The following is a 21,682-nucleotide window of genomic DNA, read 5'->3' on the forward strand; positions in this document are numbered from 1 at the left end:
ACCAAACTTCAATGTTTTGACTCTTCAGCTAAACTGCTTCGCATGTCTTTCATTCCCTCCTCCCTGACCCACAGTTTTATACAGCAAACAGCTTTACCTTTCCTGCCCAGAGCATTCCAATTAGCTGTGGGCTACAGGAAGGCCACTACAGCTACACCAGCATAAACTGGTGTAAGAGAAGGGAGAATTAGGCCCTTTATCTTTAAAAGCTATACTCTGGCCTACTGACTTCCATAGCCAATAGTTTCCCACTTAATGCTCTTCACTGTGATTCACAAAAGTAAAATAAACACTTGCAGAAATACTATCTGAGTTTGGCTGTTATTTTAACTTACACACACAGTGCTAGTGACTGTAATTAACTCAATAAACAAACCTTTATTCTGCTATTTTAAAAGAGGTAATAGCTGTAGCTTGCATTAAAAATAGTTTCCACACTATAAAAAACCAAACAAAACAGAGATAGTGGAGGAAAGACCACAGGCTACAACTTTTCTAGAACCACACACCAGTTTCCCTGATCATAGTAACTCTTTTGAACCCTCACACAATCCAGGGATCTGCATGCTGCTTCCAGTTCCCCTTCACAGAACACATGGTAATAGCGGTGGAAAACAGGGCTGAGTTCTTGTGATTCCTTGGAGCCAGCTGGAAACAACACTGTATCAATGCTTTCCCCTTTCTTCTTAGTGCCACCTTTCAGGTGCCAGGGAACCAGCAAATCTTGAGAGTGGAAGGAGGTTCGGTTAGTGTGAACAGGCAGCCTGGAGTCTGCTCCTGGCTGTGCATCACAGCCTTCGTCCTTCGAGTCACTAAGGAGTCGGTCAGAACATGCCGAGTCTTTGCTGCTATCAGGCATTTGATCAGTAAGTGGTCTCTGGGCCGTGCCAGTCTTGATTTCCTCCTCTTTCTCTTTACTACCATTCTTTTCCTTAAGGTATTTAGACTTCTGGCTTTTGTATTCTTGTTCCATTGCCCACACATAAATGAGTGCCAATCCACCAGGTCTTAGAAGCCGGGCTAGTTCACGGATAGTAGCCAGTCTCCTCTCCTATAAAGGAAAAGCAAAAGTGTGAAGCTAGTACACAAACAAAAACACAGGAGAACAGAATGGCAGCAATTCCTCCTTACTGTCCCCCCAAGTTATAACACAGTGCTGTGCTGAGCAGGACTTCCTGGACACATTAGCCCACGACACAGATCTCTTCAAGAAGATTGTTCAGTATCTAAAATCCTAGATTCAAATCTGCCATATCTGACTATACATACCCTAAGTTTGCAGCTGGAGTTAGATTTACAGCTTAAACACAGGTCCTCTGACCACTCCAACAAAGATACATCAGCTTTCTCCAAAATAGACTTCTCCCTACTCTTTTATATCAGGTTTGGAAACATTCGCTGCATTTCTGGTATAGAAAGAGCAGTGGGCCCCACCTAAAACTATGGCTTCATGGTCTAGAAGCTTGTTACAGTCGCACAGTTCCTGCCAGGAGAAGCTTACACAGCCCAGAGATACAGCAGACTGGAGAGCAGGGTCCCTGTCGTTTGCAGATGGACAATGAAGGCACAGATTAAAAAAACCCCATGAGATCTGCTCAAGATCTGAGCTGGGAAGTAACATATCTCTTGACTCCCAAAGCAGAGCCCACCGTCTCCAGTGTCATTAAGTGTAAGCAGACGAAAATGAAACAAACACCCAGATCAAAGTGCCAGGAGGAGCAAGGGCATCTGACAAGCAGAGGGAGAATGTGAAGAGAAAGTCTAAGAAGCAGCAGCAGCACAACAGCTTAATCCTGCTCGAACAACTGCTTACACCAAATGCAAACCTTTGATTTCTCCCCATTTTGTTCTTCTTGTTATGAGCCCAAACTAGCAGGTTTTTGTAGTATTAGCAGCTCTGCGCAGCAACACAACAGTAGAGCGGAGGACAGAGAGGGGTGACTTACTGCTGTTGAAAAATGGTGGATTACAGCAATAGAGATGCAGGCGTCACAAGAACCACTGCGGATTGGCACTGACAGGGCATCACAGACAAAAGCCTGGAAATTTTTTTCTCCACAAATATCCACCAGGTTTTTGCTGCGATCACAGCCAACCTATAACAGAAAGTGTTTCATTAAGCTTTTCATAAGAGGATAATTACAAGACTGGAAAACGATTTTCACTTGATGCTTACAGTAATAGAGTCATCACAGTCTCCTATTGAAGTAAGACATTTTCGTCTAAAATAAAAACAAGAGCAAGTGTGAGCAAATAGCCTTAAATAAGAGGAATATATGTCCCAGACAGACAAAAAGAAAAAAATCCTGATGCTTACTTAAAACAAAGATGGTAGATTGAATATCAGACAGCTGATTATAGCACCCTAACTTTGAACCAGCTTCAGACAGAACAGGTTTCAACCTAACTTTTCCTCAAAACTGGCCCTTAAGGTATCTTGAAACCAGCAAAACGAGAGGTGACCTAACCCCAGTATTTTCTTTGCCTTTCAACTGCCATTTGTAACTTGACAACATTTGAAGCAGCTAAATAACTGAACTCACAAAATCTGAACCTACAACTGTAAATGACAATTTGGTGACATTAGTGGCATCGCTGAAGTATGTCGCACAGCTTCACCAGTCACCCAGGTTTCATCACTTCAGAATAAGTAAGGAAGTGCTCAGGTACAATCCTCTTCACCCTCAGTATCACAATCCACAATAATTTCAGCACAACATAGTTTTCCAGGGTTCTGCACAGTCCAAATGAGGTGACCCCTAGGTATCATTTCAGAACACCTCATAAAACATTTTTTTTTTTTCCCCTTTTGAACGTTGCCCAGTGTCCAGGTCAAAGATGGTAAGAAAAAGCATCTTGAAGATGTTTTTTTTTACATGCTTGCATAAAAACAATAAAACCAAACTGATCACGATCCTTCTGAAAGAAAGGATAGAGAGGCATGCACCACCCTCATTTTCATGTCTGCTGCGCACATTGAATACTCAAACCAAAGCCCTGCTACCAAGTCATATATCAAAGTCAGCTTGCATGAGAATATTAAATTTATTTTTGTTTTCAATGATCAACAACAAGTAGATAGAAGAGAACGGATTCAGAATCCTAATTAATTACTGCTGACAGTGTTTATTGAGTTTGACACAGAAAGAATATTAAACCATCCTTGATGCAAAAAGAATAGCAAACAACTTGCTCTGGTTAATCAACCCAGCAGAGACAACAGTGCTGCTAAAATTAAAAATCTCTTTTGCAATGGTTAAAGAAAATACATTTATTTTCCACCATAACTTTTCATTTTATTGGTTCAAATTATCTTAGCTTTCAGTCTACCATCACGCTATTGAAGAAAACCAGGATTCTGTCCAGTCATATGCCCTGAAAGCTTCCAGGTGAGCTGCTTTCTAGTCAGGTCCCTGACTTCTGGTCCAAAGTAAATCAAACAGTTGTGAAACGCCAACCTGACAACCCAAAATAATCCTCCACAAAACCAGTACTATGAATATGTACATATTGTCCTGTCAATTAGCTCTAAACAGTCCTGAAAAGATCAATCGCAGCATTGCTTTCTTCCCATTTATTCCTTGGCCTCATCTCGGCATTTACTGAAGCACTGAGTGAATAGCGTTATTTATGAGTAAAAAAAGGAAACTCTAGTTTACTTGGAAGTAAATTCCCATCATTTCACACTGGAAGCCAACTGAAGTGTCTTCAAATTACTCTCATCATGGAATGGATTTAGCTAACAACCTGCGTGTTGATTCCACACCTCATTACCGTTGCCTTCAACTACTTTTGTGATTAAGACATTAGCATGCAGTATTTAACAAAACTCAAAGGACCAAATTCACTGCTGGCAGAAGGAGGGAGAAGAATACTCGCAACTTCCACTGACAACAAGCTTTCCCACAAAGAATTGCTTTGGCTCTGCGTGTCTGTAGTAAAAATAGGCTGGATAACAGAACTCAATCCTCCCCTTCAAAAATGACCTTGAAAAGGACTACGCTATATGTTGATGAAATCCAACGAACTGAGAAGGAGAACAAAGGCGTGACTGCCAGCAAGTGAAGTCCTCATTTGCATCTAAATTATATCAAATAATTACGACATCAGGCTGACTTGTATTGTCCTACTTATAAAAGGGAATCTACATCCAAAGCAAAAAGATTCTGGTTTGCAATGAAAATGGAGACCTTGAAATGGATCACTTTGAATGCACAGCTGCTCTAAAACAAGTATATTGGACTAAAACTTTACATGGTTTTAAATGTAAGCTATGTGCTATATATATATATATATATATATACACGCATAAATGCTGAACACGGGAAGTCACCACAGATATGTCTGGTGCAGAAACTAAGCAAATTTAGCATCCTTAGTAGCATTATCTCTGCATGATATTTTAAAATAATCACCACATCCCTGCATATGCTAACTTACAAGAAACATACCTTCATCAAAAAGCAAAATACATTGGTTTCAGTCACAGAACCACAGAATGTTGGGGGTTGGAAGGGATCTCGAAAGATCATCTAGTCCAATCCCCCTGCCAGCGCAGGACCACGTAGAGTAGGTCACACAGGAAGACGTCCAGGCAGGTTTTGAATGTCTCCAGAGAAGGAGACTCCACAACCTCTCTGGGCAGCCTGTTCCAGTGCTCACTTAGAAAACACTAAGCTAGCAAAAAGCAGCTAGCTTCAGTGGTGCAATGACAGCTTACTGCTGGAAAAAGAGCCTATCTATGATTTTTATGAGTATAGAAAACATTTACAGCAAGGGGCAGAGTCCCCAAACTCATCTTTTCCCAATTCTGTTACTAACTAACTTCTACATTCTGAAGCACATGAAAGCTTTGATGTGATGAAGCTTCATTTACAGAAAACAGTTCAAAGGAATGTTTTAATTTAGAACAAGTTTGTTTTTCTCTCTCTAATTAAATACATAATTGAAACTTTTTTTTTTTAAAAAAAATCACAAAATATAACTAGAATGCTTTAATTTTTGCCAGTTCATATCTCTAATTTTGATGATCAGCACGGGATACTGTCCTTGCTGACATCTCTTCTAGAAGAGCGGAGAAAGGTAGATGAGTTACTATTAGTTCAGTGTCCAAAACCAACAGAATCTAGTACACCTTTTAGTGACCCAAGTTGTACAGCTCTTTAAGTTTCCCTTTTTCTTATTATCTGTGAGTCTTCTCAACCATTTCTTATACCTGTTTTCCAAATAAAATTCCTTGGTCAAACCCCCCAATTTCTCACATATATCTCAAATAGCATGGCTGACTATTCAGCTGAATCCACCTCTTCGCAAGTCCACCTCTCAGCAAGTTACTCTACATCTTTTTCCTCAAAGGAGGTTGGCTTCTCAAGTTTCTCAGATTTTATTCCAGGCAGACATTCCCACATCCCTCCCTTTTTCATAGGTACCTCCACCCCTCTCTCCACTGCTTTTTGTGATGCGGACAACAGCTCACAGGAGCTACAAAGCGACCACCTATGTACTGGGGCTCAGAATCCACTTACATTTTTAACAGGGACTTCAGGCCCTGATTTTCATTGCATCTGGATAAACACTAACTGCATCCAGCTCTTGCTTTAAACCAGGAAATCTGTATTAGTATGAAGGCCTGGCAACTAGAACCCCAGAAAACACAAAACTTAGGAAAGAGGCAAAAGCATGCCGGCATTCTGGCATACAGCACTCTCTCTTCAGGGCATGCTGGGTAACACAAACCTTTAGACTAATGGAAGTATCAAAAAAGACTAAGATAAAGAGGATAAGGGAAGGGAGTACAAATGTAACACCTGTAATCTGTCTGAATTTGCAGCAGGTCTGTACTGGCTTCCTGGGAACACGGTATCACAAGCAGATATCCCATGCCACTCCTTTGTGTTCCCAGGTACCTTCACCTCCACCATTTCAGAAGGAGTAGCTAAACAAAGTTTTATAAAACCTACTTAATGCAGTGGTTTGGAATAGATCATTAGGGGCAAAAGACACTAAATAATAGCTTGCTTTGTAATGGTGCTGCAAATCTGCAAGAGATAAATCCTCTTGCAAGCTTAAATAAAAACAAGTAAAGACAGGTCAATGTTGCCCACCATTATATATTTTCTTTCTACATTATCTCATTATAGCTAACTCTACCTGGTAGAATTAGTTCATTTAAGTATCTGGAAACCTGATTGATTCAGCACATTAGAAACTGATGAAGAAAACGACATCTAATTCTGAAATCCAGCCGCCAAATGGAATTATGTGGCTCCCTGGAGAAACACTTGAGCTATAACTAATAGCATGAGAGCCTCAAGGAACCAAATTACATTCAGCAAACACACACACACATAGAGAAAGAGACACCAGCACAGCCACAGCAAAACAGACAAATGTCCTTGCTCCAGTTGGTCTAAGTCAGGCCTTTAGCATTCCTTTCAGGTAGTGTTTTGGTTTTCCTTTGCACACAGCCAGGGTGTCTGTGGAAACAAAGTACAATGTCTAAAACATGAAGTTCATTTCTCAGCAACCAAATGCCAGAACCAAGTGGAGCAATTCAGTGTTCCTTCTGGTTTTGTGCTGCTGCTGCCTAGCTCCTTCTGAGCTCTCTTCCCAGACCTCCTATTGTTTTAATGACTTCTATTCATTCAGAGAAAAGTGCAGGAAAGGTTCCTCTGCCTCACCCTCCAATCACTAAGATACACTGAACTTGCTCCACATATAACTTCCCCAATTAGTTTTGTCCTTCCTGCTTTTAGCCACTACTACTAAGTCCTTCAGATAGGAATCTGTTCTCAATCAACACGGACGCAGCGCAATTAAAACCCACCCACCGTTATGCAACCATACTGCAGCAAATATTCATCCTCCCTCTTCCCCACACCCTAGCAAAATCAAACTTTTACACAGTCCCAGTGGATCCCAGTTTGGGACAGTAATGCAGAAAAGAGAGATACACGTCTCATAGCAAAAGGGTGTCTTACAAGGTCATGTGAAATACAAGCTACGTTACTGATTACCTTTGAATGACACGCACTACAGAAATAAGAATGTCTGTATTAAAGCAAACCATTTGGGCTTCTGCATTGCCATCATTTTTCTTCCTAGTATCAGTATCCTGACAAGGAGTGTAATTTCTTTATATATAAAGAAGTATCTACCCAATGGCATTTTCAGTTGTTTATAACTGGATTTCCCACCAGTTTATGGGTTCAACTGAAAACGTAAAGTGACAAAACTGAAAGGCTTCAATGTCTTTCACTCACACCCTATCCCCATGAGGATGCTGAAGGTTCCTGTGGGGATTTACACATCACCACACCTACCTGAACACTGGAAACCGGGAGACAGAGCTAAAACTCATAAAAATTGATGAAATACACTGCAATGATGTCAACTGGCTCTGGAATTAAACCCTTGTGGTGATGGGGGGGATGGGTAAGGCTGAAATGTAGCATTCTGTAAAAATAAAAGCCCTGCTTACAGGTATGTATATTTTAAGCTTGAAAGCACTTAAATATAAACTGTTAAAATAATTGCCCCAAATGAGGCTGCCTGGGGAGGTGACTGTGTAAAAACAACCCTAAAGCTGTTTCTCTCTTTTGAATTCATTCAAATAATAAAAAAGCTGGGTGAGACAGAAAAAATAATCTGAAAGTTTCTTAAATTCAGTCTTTCTCCAGTCTTTGTCAGACTTAGATTCCATCTCTTGCTCAAACATTCTTAATCCGAATTTGTGTCATGAAATTGCTGCTCTTTTACTGTGTCAAAATAATACAGCCATTACAGCACTGTCATTTTCGTTGAGCGTAGCCAGACTGATGTGCATTTCATTGTCACACAGCGATACTCAAGGAGATAAGGCTATATGTAATCATCCGAAGAAACTGAAGCAAACACAATAGCACAGGCCACAGTGGAGACATTTTCAGACAGTGCCTGAAGATTAAAAGCATCAAGAGCTACCTTAGCTTTGATCTACCATTAGCACTGCTACTTGAAGTATCCTATCTAAAAATGTACAGTAACATTTAGAGCACATTGCTTCCCTTCAGAAAGTGCTTGCCTCAGGTTTTCAGTATTCCTGAGTCAAAACACACCAAGCTACATAACTGTAATAACGGTGCTCTACCCAACCCCTAAATAACTCTTAAATTCACAGCATTGCTTTATTGCTTCTTTCCCAACAAGCTTTGCCAACCGCATCCTGGGCTGCATCAAAAGAAGTGTGGCCAGCAGGTCAAGGGAGGTGATTCTCCCCGTCTGCTCTGCTGAGACCCCACCTGCAGATCTGCATCCAGCTCTGGGGGCCCCAGCACAAGAAAGACATGGACCTGCTCGAGCAGGTCCAGAGAAGGGCCACTAAGATGATCAGGGGGCTGGAGCACCTTCCCTATGAGGACAGGCTGAGAGAGTTGGAGTTGTTCAGCCTGGAGAAGGCTCTGCGGAGCCCTTAGAGCAGCCTCCCCATACCTAAAGGGGGCCTACAGGAAAGTGGGCAGGGACTTTTTACAAGTGCATGTAGTGATAGGATGAGGGGTAACAGTTTCAAACTGTGAAGTTGGTGAGATATTGGAAGAAGTTGCCCAGAGAAGCTGTGGCTGTCCCCTCCCTGGCCATGTTCCAGGCCAGGCTGGATGGGGCTTTGAGCAACCTGGTCTAGTGGGAGGTGTCTCTGCCCATGGCAGGAGGGGTGGAACTAAATGATCTTTAAGGTCCCTTCCAACCCAAACCAAGCTGAGGTCATAGAATCACAGAGAAGAGCTCCAGCGCACTGTACATAAAAACTTGCCAAGAGCCACAGCCACTGCTATGAAGGAAAGGCTGCAGCAATTGATTAAGTTTCTGCCTGGATTTTATGTCCCTAAGTCAAGAGAGGGAGGAAATTGATGCCCTGCATCCAGAGAGCACTCCCTTTCTCCCAACGATGCACCTGACATATGAAGCATATTCTGTAACCCCTCATCCTCAGCTCCATGCCCAAGCCATGGTAAATGGAAGTAACAGTATGAGAAACAGCCCTGTATAATCAAACCTTCCTGTTGAGCTCAAATAAGAACCCAGAAGGACAACAAGAAGTGGAAAAGACTGCTGCTTTCTCCATTAGATAAAAAGAACAGTTGAACAGGCTGACTCATCGCACACAGTCACCATACCAAGGAGACTGGCTACCACTGATAACACTGATACATCGCTGACACTCTAGAGTACTTCTGATATAGCAGTACGGCAAGGGAATAGAGGTAAAAATCCCATTAAGGGATATATGAGTACTGATTTCCCATTAAGGAATAAATGAGTACTGACTTCCCATAAATCAGAATCCACAAAATAAAAAACTGATGTTAGTCCCTTCTGTGGTCACAGAAACAGCAAAATATTTGAAGTAGTACCTTGCTTCAAATAATAGCCGTTACCAGTTGCTTTAGAGGAAGATGCACAAAAAATCATCAGGACAGTTCACTCTCTAAAAAGTTAACCGTAAGAAAAATGTCTTGCTAACTCCCACCTACTGGCGCTTTCCTTTAGGTCAAAGAACAGGGGTTTGTATTACTTATGAACAAAGCAATTTTGTGTCTGAGAAGAATGCGACCTGATCCTTATGACAGATGCTCAATGCTTGGCTTTCTGGCATTTTGTGACTGTAAGTTCCATCCGATAAATGGCACCAAATGTGTCCAAAGTGGGGCTTTTTCTCAGTAGAAGACAGTTTGCTGCAGTTTAACCTGCTTTCAAGCTGTCAGGTCCCCTTGGATCACCTCATTGTCCTCACTAACAGCAACTACTCTTATCCGTGCTAGGTGATCTAAGTGACACCCATTGATAACCCTTCATCAGTACTGAATGACATCTAACAGTTCTACCTTCCTTTGTGTCCAAACCAGTGTAACATCACATCTTTCCTCTCACCTACAATAATTTAGTTCTCTTTAGTCTTTTTGAGACACCTTGTCAAAAGTCTTTTTAAAAACAAACCTGTAAACACAATATGCACTGTTTTTTCCTTAAGCACACTTTGGCTGACACAGAAAAATAAATATAGGAGAAAGGAGTCATCACATCCATCCCCCTGAGAATCTATGCTGGCCTGAAGATGAAAATAAGCAAATGAAAATCTGAAGTCTACCTCCAACCAAGAACAACTAGTTGTTACCTTTAGAAAAATAAAATATCAAGGGAGGCCAACTGAATTAAGCAGTTCCCAGATTCTGTTTTTCAAGTGTCTCAACTACTTCTTTAAAAGTTTCCTCCCTTCCACTGTTAATTTTCATGTTTGGATTTCTCCTGCAAGCAGATATGAAATAACTCCTAAAGTAACAGAGGAGAGGGGCTGGCTTTCATTTGACTGCCAGTAGATTTGTGATCTTTCTTTCCCTTGGTTAACTGTGGGGTCCAGAAAACAGTCTGGTGCTGGCAATTTCTGAACGCAGCATCTTGCAGAGATTTCATCTTAAAAGTCTAACACAAACCTACACAACAGCAATTTACCAAATTCATTCTAGGACCAGGTGACTTTCATGGTACCCTGATAAACTTTCCTCCTCTCTAGTCAGGTTTGCTGATTTTTCTTACAGGGGTCAGGAGTGAAAGACTGAAATGTACTGAACATTAATAACTCTTTTCAGGCTACAGCAGTCAGGCATAAACATGCCTACTATAAATCAGTCAGTTTTGTTCTAGCTTATAAGAACAGTAATGGAAATAAATCCATTACTAATACAGGCAGGGCTGTAAATAACAACTTACGTTTTATAACTGAATATAAATAGCAGGACAGAAACTCCTGAAACAGACAAATAAGTCTGGCTTTTATTAATAATGTATGTTTTGCCTAACATAGACATTTTCAAGCCTGATGGATTTCGAGGTGTTTCAAAGTACAAACACATAAAAGAATCAGACAATTCTGGAACAGGGGAGAGAGATACCATAATGCACACCTCTCAAAGATTTCTTTTGGGTAAAAACAACAGGAACTTTGACTCTTCTGAAAAACTCTTTGAAATATTTGTAATAAAAACTGCCTCTTGGTTCATATTTGTATGTGCTTCATGTCTCCCTGATAGCAAGGGAGAGAAGTAAAACTAAGCCAAGTAGAGACTGTGAGACAGGCAAGGTGATGACAACATCAGCAAGAATGATGTCAGAACTGTCTAAAAGTGAAGAAAAGGGAGTGGGAGAAAGGCCAGACATCTGTGCTGAAGTTGAGACTCCCCCATGAATTTTACGTTGGCATATTTACTGGGCCTATGCAGTCAGAGGTGGGACAGCCAAACATGACGTCATTCAGAAATGAGCCACACCATCAGCCCAAAGGGAAAAGAAGAGGATAGATGAAAAATAGTGCTGCCCATGGAGATTTCAGGGTCATGTACATTGCATTCCCCACCCACCAGCCAAGTGAAATACTTGTTGGAAGCATTCAAACTTCCCAACCACTTCCCCTTTTAATAAGCTTATTCAACAACAAAAAAGGCTAAAGCATCTGCTACAATTTTTCAATCCCCTGCACCCATTACTATTTTTTTTAGTAACATATTTTGACTTGCAAAGCGAATGTGGCTTTGAAAAAAGGGTAACACACATAGTGAATGGATGTGGAAACCTAACACAAGTGGTAACTGATCTTGGATCAGGAAATAGCTTTCTGTTCCTGGCACTCTTCCCACAACTGAAGTTCCAACATGCTACAACTGCATGATGGAATAAACACTAGTACAGAATCACAGAACGGTGGGGATTGGAAGGGACCTCTGGAGATCATCTAGTCCAACCCTCCTGCTAAAGCAGGTTCACCTACAGCAGGTCGCACAGGACTGCATCCAGGCGGGCTTGGAATATCTCCAGAGGAGACTCCACAACCTCCCTGGGCAGCCTGTTCCAGTGCTCTGTCACCCTCAGAGTAAAGAAGTTTTTCCTCATGTTCAAGTGGAACTCCCTGTGCTCCAGTTTGTGCCCACTGCCCCTTGTCCTGTCGCTGGGCATCACTGAAAAGAGCCTGGCCCCATCCTCTTGACTCCCACCCTTTAGATATTGGTAAGTGTTGATAAGGTCCCCTTCTCAGTCTTCTCTTCTCCAGGCTAAAGAGCCCCAGGTCTCAGCCTTTCCTCAGAAGAGAGATGCTCCAGTCCCCTGATCATCTTAGTAGCCCTCTGCTGGACTCTCTCCAGTAGCAACCTATCCCTCTTGAACTGGGAACTCCAGGTGTGGCCTCACCAGGGCAGAGTAGAAAGGGAGGTTGACCTCCCTTGACCTGCTGGCCACACTCTTCTTAATGCACCCCAGGATGTTGTTGGCCTTCTTGGCCACAAGGGCACATTGCTGGCTCACAGTCATCCCATTATCCACCAAAACTCCCAGGTCTCTCTCTGCAGAGCTACTCTCCAGCAGGTCAACCCCCAGCCTGTACTGGTGTATGGGGTTGTTCCTCCCCAGGTGCAGGACCCTACACTTGCCCCTGTTAAACCTCATCCGGTTCCTGTCCAGATCTTGCTGAATGGCAGCACAGCCTTCTGCTTTACCTGCATCTCCTCCCAGCTTTGTATCGTCAGCAAATTTGCTGAGTGTCCCTTCATCTAGGTCACCGATGAATGTATTAAGACAGGCCCTAATATTGACCCCTGGGGACCACCGCTAGTCACAGGCCTCCAGCTGGATTCAGCACCCCTGATCACAACGCTCTGAGCTCTGTCCTTCAGCCAGTTGTCGATCCACCTCACTGCCCACTTGTCTATCCCACATTTCCTAAGCTCACCTATGAGGATGCAGTGGGAGACAGTGTCAAAAGCTTCGCTAAAGTCGAGGCAGACAACATCCACTGCTTTCCGCTCATCCACCCAGCCAGTCATGCCACCATAGAAGGCTATCAGGTTGGTCAGGCATGATTTCCCCTTGGTGAATCCATGCTGACTACTCCTGATAATCCTCTTTTCCTCCACCTGTTTAGAGACAACAACCAGGATGAGCTGTTCCATCACCTTTCCAGGGATGGAGGTGAGGCTGACTGGTCTGTAGTTATCCAGATCCTCTTTCTTGCCCTTTTTGAAGACTGGAGTGACACTGGCTTTCCTCCAGTCCTCAGGCACCTCCCCTGTCGTCCATGACCTGTACCAATGAAAACAAATAACAGTAGCTACTACTTACCATGTACAAATCCTGGCCGATGCCTAGATATTTCCCATTACCACAACCAATATCAGCCACTATGGACCCTTTTGGTAGGGACTTGAGAAACTCCACGATTCGGGGCCATGGGCTATGCCTGGTACTGCTGAAGTGTGTGGCAATCTCTTCATACACCTTGTGTACATACTCTTGCTCCAGCTTTGAGGCCTCCATCTCATTGTGGGGAACTGAAGGTTGTACCTGTCTTTGTTGTCCTTTCTGGCTGTCACAGACAGATGGGTAAACTAGAGATAGCAATAGATACACAAAAAAAAAAAAATAATTTTTTTTAAAGTAATTCCTTGTTGGTTAAACTTATTTAGCAAAATAAAATTAGAAGTGAAATGTTAAAATGCAAAACCCCCACTTAATTCCTCCTTTACCTTTTAAAAGCTGAAATGCAGGTCAAACTGCAGAAGTGTTTGATGACCTTAAAACAAGCAACCCGCCCACACGTACCAGAGGCTCTTTGCTGTGATCATTCATCCTGCTATGTTAATGAGGTTTATGTTTTCAAAACTGAGACAGTGCCCCTAATACCAAAGATCATGGCATCACTGCAATTCAGCCTCTGAAATTCTGTGCTGAGGGCACAAATGGACTTCAATTCCATGTAATCACTGAGCCACCTATCTATTATTATCTGTACTGCCCTAAGGCACTTACATGGCTCTATCACTGCAGATCTGACTGCTTCTCCTTCCCTAATGTACTTATTTTCACAAAATTACAGTCCCCTTCAGATAAAAAACAGTCAAAACTGACAGGAACTTGGAGAACAGTAGCTACTTCTATTACATTATTCCAGCGCTCGAGGTCCCAACGAAATGCAAGATTCCAGATTACTTGCCTAGCTCTGGAGCAAGCCAAATGCCTTCCTGTAGAGAGAAAATCCAGCAACCACATGGATGCAACCAATTCAAGCCTAACCTGAGCGGTTCAGGAATGGCTACCAGGACTAACAAAACTACCCAAAGGGATAAACCAGTTTGGTCAGAAAAAAAAAAAAAGCTTACATATTGGTGATAAATAACAATTTTGACTTGAGGATCACATCAAGACACTTACTGCAATTGCAAGGGCTTCTCCTCACTTTCCTGAAGGTAAATGATGTCCTTGTTTCCCTTCGATTTAGTGTTAAATCTCTAAAATCAGCAGTGATTGTTCCAACTTTTTGCCCAAGCTCTGATGCTTGAATGACATCATATTTTCGGGGTGTAATTCTAAAACAAAGTAACACAAAATGAAAGAATAATTCAATTTGCACCTGAGGAAAAACAATCCATCTTTATAAGAAAGCAATTCTTACACACTGTGACAAGTGTGATTACAACATGCTATTTAATGTACTGCTGCTTCTCAGTTTTCAACTTATTCAATTTCAGAGAAAAAAAGAGGAGCTGACATAAACGAATGACATTAATTAAAGCATTATTTAACTGCAGTTAATTACATTTCCCTTCCCTCTCTTCCTTTCCTTCCATAAAGTTTGGCTGTTTATTTTTCTAGGACTCATATTTTTTTATATAAAAAATGTAGTTGTTAAAGCTAAAACACTACTAAAAATGGTGGCTACGGGTATAAAAGCATAGAATTAGCTGAGCTTTACATTAGCAGACTGAAGAGCAGACTGAAGTTTCTTGTTACAAATGGGCCTCTCCAATGAATTCCACTTTGCAACAGAATTGCTTTTCCATTTATTGACAACAGAAGATGTGAAGAATGTAGCACTTGGGAGATTTGCTAAAACGCCTAAAGGTAGAAACTCTGCTGTAGGTCTTTCTTGACCAAAATCTATCAATCAAGCAAACTGGGAGCAGAGCTTCTTAAGCTACTTCTGGATTTGGCATGGATCTAAACATAACACAAAAACATTTTTGCAAGGACAAAATTCATAAAATGAAAAGTGGTTTGGAACTTTCTTGGCGTTACAAAAGTTTCAAATAATTTTATGAAGAGGTTTACATCGTGAAAAAGTACTAAATTCGAGAATTTTTAATCGCTCTACAAACGAATCTCTCAAAAGTTGAGAAGAGGAAAATGAGGAAGTAAAATGTGAAACACAACATGAGAGAAGAGAAACTGCTGCACCCACATGTAGTTTCCCACCACTTGCACGTTAGAAAAAGTAGATACTCTTGGAACAAAATGGAAACTCTTCAGGGAAACAGCTTAGCACTTCAAAGCTGTTACTGTCACACTGAAATGCTGCCTGAACTTAGTCATCAAGGAGATTAATGCAGAAATTTCCTCAAGAAAAGAAAAAAACACCCCAAAACATCTCTAAGGAATTGGCCTGTCAGTGAAGCCCCTTCAGAGCTGCTGACTTCAAAGTACTTGACTCAGCAGGACAAAGTCTCAGTTCAAAACCGACTTCCATATTGGTTAGCTGAGTTTAACCCTCACAGGTTGAGCCAGAAGGGGGGAAAAAAAGGTGTCTTACATATTTTAATAAAGCACAGCATTCAGTCTCAGCTCACATTTCACTTTTCTGCAGGTCACACAAAACTGTTGACCAGTGCCTGTACTTAACCAAGAATGATCCAAATGCTGAGAAGGCAGCCTACAGCCCAGCCACCATTCCTGTACTTTGCTGTATGCCATTTTTCCTCCTGCAGAGAAGCTGATCTCCAATCCAGTCAGAGGGAAAAAGAGCACAGGTCCTTTCTGTCCGGAAATCAGGAAGCAGCTCATTGATGCTCCATCTAGATGTTGCAAAGAGGAGACACGAAGCAGCCCCAAGAATGGAAATCTCCCAAAGGCAGCCACGGAAAGGATGCGATCTAATAAAGAATGGCCTTGTTCATGGCAGATAATGAAGCTACGATGAAATAATCAGCTGAGGATGCTCAAGACTCCCTGGACCAGAGAACTTCAAATCCAGAGTTTGCAGATTTTCTGTTTGATTTTCTTTTGCACTGCAGCAATAAGCTAAGCATAGCAGCTAATATTTTCAGAAATAAGTTCTTCTTTTTCAAAGTTCCAGTTTCAACCTACATAATTTCCTTTTGCCTGAACTACAAGCCAGAACTCCAGAAAAAGGCTGGGCTAAAAACAGGATTCCCAATGTCAAAAATAAAACGCTGCACATCCTCTTGCTTAGCACAGAGTTGTTTCACTACTGCAGTGTCAGGAATGGTGTTTTGCAGATCACCCAACCAAAAATGAACCTCATCAGAAAAGCCATAATTTTACTTTCACCTATGAGACAAAAAGAGCACGTATCTTTTGCTCTCCTTGATGACACTGCATAGCTTGTTTATTAACCATATGTTTCTCTTTCACAGAGAACAGAACAAAACCCCTTTTCCCGTGCGCTTTGTTAACAAGGTCAAAATGAAGTCTCCAACTCCTTTGGCATCCAAATGTACACATCGAAAACATTTCCGGAATACTTCCAAAACTGAACCTTTCGCTCTCTAATTTGACTTCTGAGGACTAGATAAGAGGCATCACAAATGATCTTAAATACATCCTGATGTTATGTATGCAAGTGAATTAACTACACTTGCTTGCTGGATGATTAATCTTGTTGATTACAACAGTATATTCCACTAGCATGATGGAAAGCTTACTCCAGTTGAGTATCCTCACCCACTACTACTTTTAAAAATATACAGAAAACTATTTTTAGGAAAGGTAGACAAGCACTGGGATAGGAATAACTTATACATGATTAGAAAGACCTAGGATTTTAAATTTAAATGTGGTTTATGTCACTGGTTCTCAAAAGACAATCATCACTTGAAGGCACAAGTGAGTTAAGCAATAATCTCATTCCAGTTCTTAGTAGGCAGGTACACTACCCCAACTTGAATGCCCACTGGCAAGTATTGCAAGTGTCCTGCGTGCATCCTTCCCCCTCCTGGAAGTTGTGGCCTTGGAGAAAGCTGTCAGGAAGACAGCCAGAAGCCTCAGCAAGGACCACCCCTCCTTTCCCTGGGAGCTGCTGTTAAACGGAGGCTGTCTCGCTGGGCCTTGCTCCAACTACAGCTCCAGATGCATCCCCAGCTCTCTCAGTGCACACCCACTGCCTCACTGATCTGGGCCTTGACCTCCAGGCTGACATCTCAACCTGGCCTCAGCCAGGCCCCATGGAGCTCTCTGATGCCTGGGGTTGGGGACCACCCCCCAGCTCCCCTGGCCAGCAATGCCACTGACATGGAACCTGCACTATGTTCTCAGAGTTGTAGGTAACCTTTCCAAAAGATGACTGACAGTATTCGACAGGACAGAATAAGAAGCTTATAACGCTGGTATCTGTGTTCAGTCTTGTATGCCAAAAAACAATGGACTTCACTGACCTGGGCTTCTATAACAATGCACGTCAGAAGCACCAGCTGCTTTTTACAATTATTTAATTTAATGAGGGAATATACAGGTGGTATAACCACTTTATAAAACTGAACAATGTAAAGGTCATTAGGGAGTTCATATTCACCCTTCTTCATAATACAAATTAACCGGTAAAATTAAAAGGCAGAAAATCTGCCAATAAAAGGATCTGATGTTTAATTTACACAGAATGTAATTAGTGTCTCCAGTTGACTGCTGTAACCAGTGATGGCTCGGGTCAAACAAAGGAAGAAACATTTACCATGGGCATTTCTGTCCAATGTGAGGCTTTCCACATTCTCCTGAAGTACACTACTGTCACTCTCGGAGCTCGCCAAGGTTTTAGCCTTTTTGCCAATTTCAGCGCTCCTATTATAAGTATCTCCCAGTGGTGCGTGATTAAAAAGCATGTATTTAAACTCCACAATAAGCAAAGCCTCAAGACACATTTCAAGAAATCTCTTTTCCAGGATCCCAAACCTGCTCAGTACAATGCAGCCTTATCAGTATTTAAAGTGTCCCTAAAGCAGCTGGGAAGAGCTCAGGAAGACTTCCTTTCATCACCCTCATGGCCTCTGTGCAAGTGAAGTCACTCTCTTAAACCAGCCCTTCTCTAAAACCTTTGGCATATGTGATCCAATGGGAGAAGCTGTGGGCTGAAAAGAGAGAAAGGAAATGGTGAAGCTAATTGCACTACAATCAAATCTTTGCCAGCTCAGAGACATTGAGGACTTTCACACCGCAGATGTGAGAGCAATTTCCAAGCAAAACTTCACCTGTAACAGCAGCAGGAAACTGCAGCTCAGGGACTGGCAATTAGCTTCCTAAAATCCCTATTTTTTTCAATTAAACCTGAGCAGCATCTGAGCAAGGAGTGAACTTGTGTATTAATTATAAAACTTGACTTCATTTCATTCAGAGCAATTTTAAATACAGAATTTCCTTAACAAAGCAAACAACATATATTATTCTATTATCAGCAATGCAGGGGCTCTTACACATACCCATGTGTCCATAGGTATCTGGATTCTCCAGCCATCACCAATAAACTGCATCGGGGCAGCATAATTGCCACTGTACGGCCATCAGGGTGTTTGAAATCCATCACAATCTAAAAAGAAACAAAATGAGCCACTATGAATGAGTGTGACTTCCAGAGCTTCATACACATGACAGGCATTCTCAAGTCCTAGCTTTTTGCCTCTTCAATGTGTTCATTAGAATATTGCCACAGAACAGCTATATATTTCCTAGGAATGCAAAAGCCTCTAGGTCTCTGTCCTTAAAATCCCTTTCAACACTGTGTTCAAAAATCTAAGGCACTCACAAATATATATGTATATATAGATAATACTTTTTTTTTTCCACAGTAATATCTTTCTTTGTGAGAATATGGCAGCACCGTTTAATCTCTGTGTGTACCTGTGAGGTAGGAAAGGATTACTACCCTCTTAAATGAAGATGCCTTTAGTTAAGGGAAGACAGGGCTCATTCGTCCTGTCAGGCATCTGAAACTTAGGTACCCGGGCTAAGGCCATCAGCTACTGTCTTTTTGTGAAGCCTCTGCAGAGAGAGAGAGACAAGTATCTCCACAGAGTGACTCATCCTAGTCTTAAATGTAGAGCTAAGCTATGTGGAATGACCCTGGAAATGCCTATCCATTCACAGCAGATTGAGCTGAGACAATTAACTCAGAGTAGATACATAACATTTAGATAACGAGTATTAGGCAAGAGAAATAATTTCCAACCTGCCCACATTCTTGGAGGTTTGCAGCACAACAAGCACATGCAGTCTCCTAAGATCACGACTAACATGCCAAGTACCAGACCATCCTTCTATTATTTGCCACCTGGCTTCTAGCCATGGCAATATATTGAGGTAACGCTTTCAGCTTTATTCCAATTTCACAGCCCAGATGGCAGTGCTACATTTTGCTTCTGCTTGGGCTAGGAATGTTATCCTTTTACATTTCCCAAATGAGACAAACTCTTGCTGTGGAAAATAAGGAACAGGTCAGTTAAGCAAGCCAAATGAGTTACAGAAGACTTACCAAAAAAGAAAAGTGGTCAAAAACTATTCGAGTCAGTAGTTCCAGCTACACTGGAGAATTACGGCCATGAAAGTGCTGCCACCTGATTTGTAACCTACTAAGTATGCAATTTAAAAGCAGACTTACTACAGTATGACAGATTGAAACAAATTAAACAGTTCTGCTTCTGCATACAGATGCATTCAACAAAGAAAACAATGGTGCAATGATCAGTCATTCAGCACAAAAAAACAGCAAGACAGAGACTGAACAAGCAAGACTTTTAAACACTACAAATTACCACTTACAACATTTACTATTTAATGTTGTGCACACTGGAGCAAGCTACAATGGCATTTACATTTTTAGGAAAAAAAAGATTACGCTGTAGTACCACCCACATAGAGTGACACAGCTTCTCCTGTTGAGCTATCTAAATTTAAAGCAAGAAGTGACGAGGGTGACAAACAGTGGGGCTGAAAGCGGAAGAGAGATATGGGGGAACAGGAATAAAGCCTACCTATAAGCACTGATTAGTGATTATGAAACACTTCAATAGCTACACCAATAGATGAATGGCAGCCACTTGCTAATAATATGTTCCTTTGCTTGCACCTAGATATTTCTTCTAGGTATCCTCAAAGAAGCACGGGGTGAAGAAGGAGAAAACACAGTGGCTTCACAGATCTGATGGGGAGGCTGTCCCATAAAGCATGACTGGATGCAAGCCTTTGTAAAAGGCTACCCAGCAAGGCAAAGAAACCAGAGGATAACTCACCCAGACCAGCAAGTAAGGAAAGGAAAAGCACGACAAGAAGTGGGGAGTGAAGTGGCTGAATGAAATGGGTGAGGTATCTCAGTCTGTCTTTTGTCTCTCTGGCTCACCACTGTTGGGGGACAGGCATGAGGGGACGAGACCGGGTTCTTCAGAAGTACAGCAGAACGAACTGAACATGAGACTGTCCAGATTCCTTCCTGGAGACTCAGTTACCCCACTGTCCCTTTTTCTGGGTCAGTAGTAGCTGCAAAGCTCTGTTCTTGCAGATGATGTTCAAGAACTGCACTTTCTCCAAGAGTCAACGAGGAGACTTCTGTGGGGTCTCCTACACTTCCAGCTCCCATCTCCCTCCAGGGCCCAGAAGAGGACACAGTTCCCTTTCATTTCTGCACACCAGGCTGGGGACTGTATATGAAGCAGTGGGAAACAGTTCCTCCAGCTCCCTGCCTTCTCCGCTGCTTTACATCACGCGTCTCCAATTCCTTTTCCCCCACCAACTGCATGGCCCCAGAGTCTCTTCACAGACGATGCTCCTCAAACCTCACGCTGTTAACAACTGTGTGTTCAAAAAAGCAGAGGTTCAAAGTGCTCTATTAACAGATAGCATGTTGGGAATGAGAGGCCACAAAACTATCCCTGGTAGCTGGATTTTCAGGCAAAAGTGGAAGGAAAATAGATAGTAAAAGAGCATGTCCTCCTGGCTGAATTTCAGCTATGCTAAGCCAACAAGAAATATGTGAAACAGAATTTCTAATGGTGCAGAATGTGAGGCTGAAAAGCAGGAGATTATCTATGTAATAACTGGCAAGTCTAGTCTACCAGCACAGGATGCCAGCTTAGTCCCTGCTCCCTACCCTTCTGTGGAGGAAAAGCTTCTGTACTATCATCTCACACTGTGTGGCTGCTCCTCTTCTAAATGAATTTCATCCTGATGACAAGCCATGATGATGCAGAGAGGAAAATATAAATAAAGGATTGATTTACTTGCAAATGGGCAATGGCATTAAGCAGTTAGCAGTAACTAGAAGAGCCAAAAATCCAAATCCAAAACTGACTTTTGCTTATGAAGCAGAGATCCTCAGCTAGAAAAATATTAGTTTTACACTTTTTCTATTAACAACAAATTTGACATTGCAATTCAAACAAGAGAAACAAATTTAAGGAACCCACTGTGAACATTTGAAGTAAATTAGTGCAATTTCTATGCTTTATTCCTTTATCTAGAATAACTGCACCTGAATGCTTAAAAAAGCCAAGCAAGAATACTACTTCTATTCTTTGTTTAGAGTACAGTAACAAACATTTAACCCAGAAGGGTTTTTGAAGAACTCTGTTCTTATCTCTGACAAGCCTATTACTGACTGAAGTAGGTAAGA

At 41.8% G+C, this 21,682-nt stretch overlaps 1 protein-coding gene across 3 annotated transcripts in view; it reads right to left on the reverse strand.

Moving 5' to 3' along the window:
* Positions 1-353: 353 nt before the first annotated feature.
* ALKBH8 (alkB homolog 8, tRNA methyltransferase) overlaps positions 354-21,682 on the reverse strand; it is a 55,558-nt gene continuing 34,229 nt past the window's right edge. For all 3 annotated transcript variants that reach the window (XM_086481781.1, XM_086481780.1, XM_086481779.1), the window contains 5 exons: positions 18,501-18,607; positions 14,230-14,384; positions 13,141-13,406; positions 1,947-2,096; positions 354-1,051 (listed from right to left, as the gene is read on the reverse strand). In XM_086481781.1, the coding sequence (XP_086337907.1) occupies positions 485-1,051; positions 1,947-2,096; positions 13,141-13,406; positions 14,230-14,384; positions 18,501-18,607 (1,245 nt within the window). In that variant the 3' untranslated portion in view covers positions 354-484. The remainder of the gene's footprint in view (positions 1,052-1,946; positions 2,097-13,140; positions 13,407-14,229; positions 14,385-18,500; positions 18,608-21,682) is intronic.

Source organism: Leptosomus discolor, chromosome 1, assembly GCF_034619465.1.
Source record: "Leptosomus discolor isolate bLepDis1 chromosome 1, bLepDis1.hap2, whole genome shotgun sequence".
Taxonomy (NCBI): Eukaryota; Metazoa; Chordata; class Aves; order Leptosomiformes; family Leptosomidae; genus Leptosomus; species Leptosomus discolor.